At 42.4% G+C, this 5,968-nt stretch overlaps 1 protein-coding gene across 1 annotated transcript; it reads left to right on the top strand.

Annotated features, from left to right (window-relative positions):
• The first annotated feature begins 1,173 nt into the window (after nt 1-1,173).
• On the top strand, nt 1,174-2,798 carry Klf18 (KLF transcription factor 18). The gene is made up of 2 exons (XM_026397728.2): nt 1,174-2,197; nt 2,623-2,798. The coding sequence occupies exons 1-2, from the start codon at nt 1,174-1,176 to the stop codon at nt 2,796-2,798; spliced, it is 1,200 nt and encodes a 399-aa protein (XP_026253513.2).
• Nucleotides 2,799-5,968: the final 3,170 nt, after the last annotated feature.

The following is a 5,968-nucleotide window of genomic DNA, read 5'->3' as shown; positions in this document are numbered from 1 at the left end:
GGTAATTCTGTTTTTAATCGCCATACTGTAATTGTGCCATTTTGTTATGCATTCCTGCCAACGGTACAGAAGAGTTCCAATTTTTTCACATTCTCAACAACACTTGGCCTTTTTTTTTTTTATTTTTATTTTTTTGTGTGTGTACTGGGGATTGAACCCAGGGGCACTTTACCAGTAAGCTGTCTCCTGTCCTTTTTATTTTTTATTTTGAGACAAGGTCTCCCTAAGTTCAAGGCCAGCCTTGAATTCTCCTGTTTCAGCCTCTGGAGTCCACCTGGCCCAAGTCACTTCACTAATTTTTAAAATGGTATTAATCATGACTCCCATATCCTGGAGTCATGGTAGAAATGAAATGAGATGAGAAATGTGAAAGTTCATTCATTTAACTGAGTCCCTAATAAGATGTTTGGGAAAGGGGAGCATCCTTGGAAAAGCCTCTGGGATGATCACTCTGCAGGAGAAGACAGGCTAGTCGGTAGGAAGAGCATAGGAGGAGTTTGCATTTTAGAGATGTTAATCTGTTTGTGTGGAGACTGTACCAGCCTGAGGCAGTTTCAGGCTTTCAGGCTTCAAGGCTTGAGATGAGGTGGAATGGTGGAATGGGCTAGATAGTGTCAGTAGGGATGGGGAAGAGTTTGTGGAATTGGGATTAAAGCTGGGATAGACTCTTACCTTTTCTTCTTTTTTTTTCTTTTTTTCCTTTTTCAGGATCCCACAACTGAAGATCTCATTTCATCATGTAATAGCAAAGAGATGAACTCCTTCTTCCAGACAATTGAGGAAATTGAGGAGCTTCTCCAGGTCTTCACTGAATCTTATAAGGACATGGAAAAAATGTCAGCAGTGCCAGAGCCACAGCTCTGTATGCCTCTGACCATCTCTGGTGAGGGCAGACTTCATGAGTTCACCCAGGGTCAATCAATGCCTTCCTCGAGGCCTTCAATGGAGACTTCTGTATGTTCTAACATCCCTGGAATGGTCTTCACCCAGCAGACTCCTCCTAGTGAAGCCCTTGATACATTCCTTGGAGAACTAAGTGGGACTTTGTCCATGAACCCCAAAATGACATCCTTTGATCAGATAAAATCCTCAGCAGAATTCCAGAGGATGAATATTGCTGACACCCCAGAGACATCACTCATCGATTGCCAGAAAACTACTGTTACTGCAAGCATGATGACAATCTCTAGTGAAGTTAGCCAAAAGAAGACATTAATAGGTAATCAGACTCTCAGTGAGATCCAGATGACAGCCCTGTGCGGAGGACAGATGATGACCCTCAGTGAGAATCAGACTCTCTATGGAAGCCAACCAACAACTCTTAAAAGGGGCCATGTGATGACCTTCAGGGGTTTTCAGACTCTGATTGAGGACTATACCATGACTTCCAGTAGTGACCAGACCCTCTGTGGGGGTCAGATGACAATGGCAAGTGGTAATCAGATCCTTTATAGGTGTCAGATGACAACCCCTAGTGGTGACCAGACCTACTATGGGGGTCCGATGGCAAATCTCAATAGTGACCAGACCCTCTATGGGGGTCAGATGACAACCCCAGGTGGTGACCAGACCTTTTATGGGAGTCAGATGGCAACCCCAGGTGGTGACCAAACCCTCTACGGGGGTCAGATGGCAACCCCCGGTGCTGACCAGACCCACTACGGGGGTCAGATGGCAACCCCCGGTGCTGACCAGACCCTCTACGGCGATCAGATGGCAATCTCCAGTGGTGACCAGACCCTCTACGGCGATCAGATGGCAATCTCCAGTGGTGACCAGACCCTCTACGGCGATCAGATGGCAATCTCCAGTGGTGACCAGACCCTCTATTGCGATCAGATGTCTATCCCCAGTAGTGACCAGACCCTCTACGGCGATCCGATGGCAATCCCCGGTGGTGGTGACCAGACCCTTTATGGCGATCAGATGGCAATCCCTGGTGGTGACCAGACCCTCTACAGGGGTCAGATGATGCCCCATCAGTCTTCATCATTACCATACCCAGGATTCCTAAACGATTCAAGCTCCCCTTTGATTCAGGGACAATTCCCAGAAAATAAATGGAAACTCAAGACTCAGAGATATCAGTTTCAGAAGAATTCTAACATTCTGAAGCCCTATGCCTGCACCTACCAGGACTGTGGGAAATCTTACACAAAGTATTCCCACCTCCAAATCCATGAGCGCAAACACACTGGTAAGTGAGGGCCCCAGTGTTGGGGAGGGGCAAGTAGATTTGTATTTTTGCAAAACTGGGATTGGTTGAGATTGTTGCCATCCCACCTCTTGGCCTGAGACTCCAGGCACTTACCACCAGGCCTGTCTTAGAGGCTCTTGCCTCTACCTTTCCTGGGACTGTCACTTCATGGAATACCTAGTAGGTATGGTAAATTGAAGATACCCCTTCCTTCACTCTTCCTACACCCCACTGACTTTCCTGTTAACCTCTACCTCCCTTCTATTTTATTTTTCTTTCTGTCCTTCACAGTTTTCCTCCAATTCATGTTGCCTATCAGCATTTCCACTTTCACCCCAACATGCTCGACCTTTTCCTCCTTCACTTTCAAAATCCCTGCCCCACCTGACCCTGACGAATAAAAGCCTCTCTTTTCTGTGTTTCAGGGGATAAGCCCTATGTATGCAATGAGATTGGATGCACATGGAAATTCACCCGCTCAGATGAGCTCCGACGCCACAAAAGGAAGCACAGCGGAGAACGGCCCTACCTGTGCACCAGATGTTGTAAGACTTTTGCACGATCAGATCACCTAAAGCAACACGAAAGAGTCCACAGATAATTTTCACAATTGTGTATACCTAGAATTCTCTGTAAAACTTTTTTTTGGTACTCAGCACTATGCTAGCATATAGTGGATTTGTAAAGTTTTTCATTTTTTTTCCCTAAAGCACACAAGGAAAATATGTATGTATTTTCATATAGAAACTGGATAATACAAAATGGAATAAATAAAATCAGAAGTACTCTTCATTCACTCTCCTCTATAGAGTAACTGCTTTTTGTCAGTGTGCTATAAGCCCTTCTAGATCTTTCTCTGCATTGGCCTCTGTGTGTGCACTTATAAAAATGTATTTAGCCAGGTGTGGTGGTGCATGCCTATAATCCCAGCTGCTTGGGAGGCTGAGGCAAACAAACAAAAAACCCAAATGTATTGTGAAAACTGTCAATTCCTACAATAGATCAAAACCAACATGGAAATTGAACATGGTGGTACTTGTAACCCTAGCAACTCAAGAGGCTAAGACAGGAGGATTGCAAGTTCAGCTTCAGAAATTTAAAAACACTGTCTCAAAAAGGGCTAGGGATGTGGCTCAGTGATAAAGTACCTCTGGGTTTAGTCTCTAGTACCAACAAAACCAATCAATATGGAGCCAGAAATTGAGAGGGGTGGGTAGTCTCATATTTGTATGTCTGAAAACTGTGACACTCTCTGAAGTTTATTATGCAAAAATACTATTGATAACAGTATTAAAGAATTCTGACAGCACACACACACAAAAAAAAAACCAACAAAAAGTTGCTTCTTTCCAGCAATATGAATGTTGCCAATTAGTAATTTTCAGCTTCAGCTCCTTCAATGAGCCTCTGCGGCTAATGAACATTGTCTCTGGACAGATTATATGAAAACCTCCCCCATTTTTTTTCTTTTTTTTTAATATTTATTTTTTAGTTTTAGGTGGACATAATATCTTAATTTTTTACGTATGTGGTGCTGAGGATCGAACCCAGTGCCTCACACATGCTAGGTGAGCACTCTACCACTGAGCCACAACCCCAGCCCCATATGAACCCTTTTTTTACCTTTAAAAGTTTCCTTTGCCCTAGCTCCCCTCCTTAAAAAAAAATTATAGATGGACACAATATTTTTATGTGGTGCTGAGGATCAAACCCAGTGCCTCACACATGCTAGGCGAGCACTCTATCACTAAGCCCCTGCCCCAGCTATGCCCTAGCTTCCTTGGATACGCTTATCTGTCATAACACACATATATCCTGGATTATAATTGCCTGCTCATTTCCAATTAGACTCATTTTTCTTTAGAATCTCTCTTCTGCTACTCAGGGTGACATAATGTGGTGCCAGAAGTAGGATCCAAATCGAGATTCCCCTTTGAAAGAATCTGCAGCCCTTGGATTTGAGTGTGGTACCCACTTGAGGCCTGTGTGATTTCCTCTTCCTTGGCTCACCTTTTCTGCCCCACGAGTCTTCTCAGGTTGAGCTGCTGCTTTTTGGTAGAAATTCCATGCCTTTATTTGGAATCTGGTTTGAATAAAACTGCCTTAATAAAGGAACTTGCATCCCTTCTGGGACTATAAAGGATTGATTTTTCCTGGCAAGTTTGATCCTCAGCACCACATAAAAAGACAGTGCATCTTACTGATTCTGATAAGTACTCTGGTTTACACCTCTGCAAATGGTTTTTCTCTTTTCCTTATTTTTTCTTTTTCTGTGTATGTGTGTGTATGAACATCTTTAAAGAGCTAAAATAAACCAGGTGAGGTAGTCCACGCCTATAATCCCAGCAGCTCAGAAGGCTGAGGCAGGAGGATTGCAATTTGAAGGACAACTCCAGCAACTTAATGAGACTCTGTCTCAAAAAATAAATAAATAAAAATAAAAAATTTTTTTAAAGGCTGGGGATGCAGCTTAGTAGTAAAGCACCGCTGGTTTCAAACAGCAAGATTAACTGGGCCCATTGAATTTTCTTTTGCTCTCAAAGAGATGAATACAAAACAATGGGGTTTTCAATGGCTAAGGCTTGCCAGAACATTTTGCCTTTGGGGACTCCAGCTGGCTATGTGTTTAAACATCATTGCCTATTGTCATGCACACTTAACCAATAGACACTTTACTCCAAGGATAATTTAGAGTTCAGATGACCTTTCATTCAAATTTCCTACCCTTGTTTTTTTTTTTTTTCTTACAACTAAATTAGAAGACCACAGCTATAAGGTTAAATAATCTCAGTTGGCACATTGAGGTTTCGAAGTGCAATTAGAAAACTGCTCACTGCAAATTACCATTTCCAAGCTGGCTGAGATTGGTCTCCTGACCCTCCTCCTCCCCTTCTTACAATTCCTTTGGTCTTCATCCTTACCTGAATGAACACCTTTCCCAAACTCCGCAGCTACAAACCCAGTTCTTTCTACATCCACCAACTCAGTTTTTTTTTTTTTTAAAGAGAGAGTGAGAGAGGAGAGAGAGAGAAATTTTTTAATATTTATTATTATTATTTTTTTAGTTCTCGGCGGACACAACATCTTTGTTGGTATGTGGTGCTGAGGCTCGAACCCGGGCCGCACGCATGCCAGGCGAGCACTCTACCACTTGAGCCACATCCCCAGCCCCCAACTCAGTTTTTAATAAGTGAAATTTCTAGGAAATTTCCAATAGGGAGAAATGAAAAGATTAAAAAGGTGTTATTCTGGCATATTAAGGTAAAGACATTTGAAAAGTAGCAAGTGTGAAAAAAAACAACAACCACAAAAACCACCACCTCAATCTTTGCAATGATTCTTTAAAAACGAGGATAAAATTCCCACGTGAAAGACTCTCAAGGAAAGACAGCGTCTTTCAAAGACAAAAAATTGAGATCAGGATAATATTGGATAAATTTTAGATAACTCTTATGTTTTTAAGCCTCCCCATAGGATTTAGTCACTTCACAGTTTTTTGATCTTTGTCCAATCCAGTATATTTTAATTGACTCCTAACTGCTTCATGAGCATTTTCTTATTGCCTCTGCTGATATGTCCAAGCTGGGGTGATCTGTATTCTATTCTTGCAGAAGCCTGGATTGATAATTGTTCCTGAGATTTTTTTTTTAACCCATCTTTCCCTGTTGACTGGGTTCTCCAAGATCTATTCTCTGAGTTCTGTTTTGACTTCCATCCAACACCCTGCTTGTGTAGTATCTCCCTGATGGAAAGTTCTAGGTAAAGTCAAGG

This window comes from Urocitellus parryii, chromosome 11, assembly GCF_045843805.1.
Source record: "Urocitellus parryii isolate mUroPar1 chromosome 11, mUroPar1.hap1, whole genome shotgun sequence".
Lineage (NCBI taxonomy): Eukaryota > Metazoa > Chordata > Mammalia > Rodentia > Sciuridae > Urocitellus > Urocitellus parryii.
The sequence above is the reverse complement of the archived record's forward strand: the minus strand, read 5'-3'. Positions and strand labels throughout refer to the sequence as shown.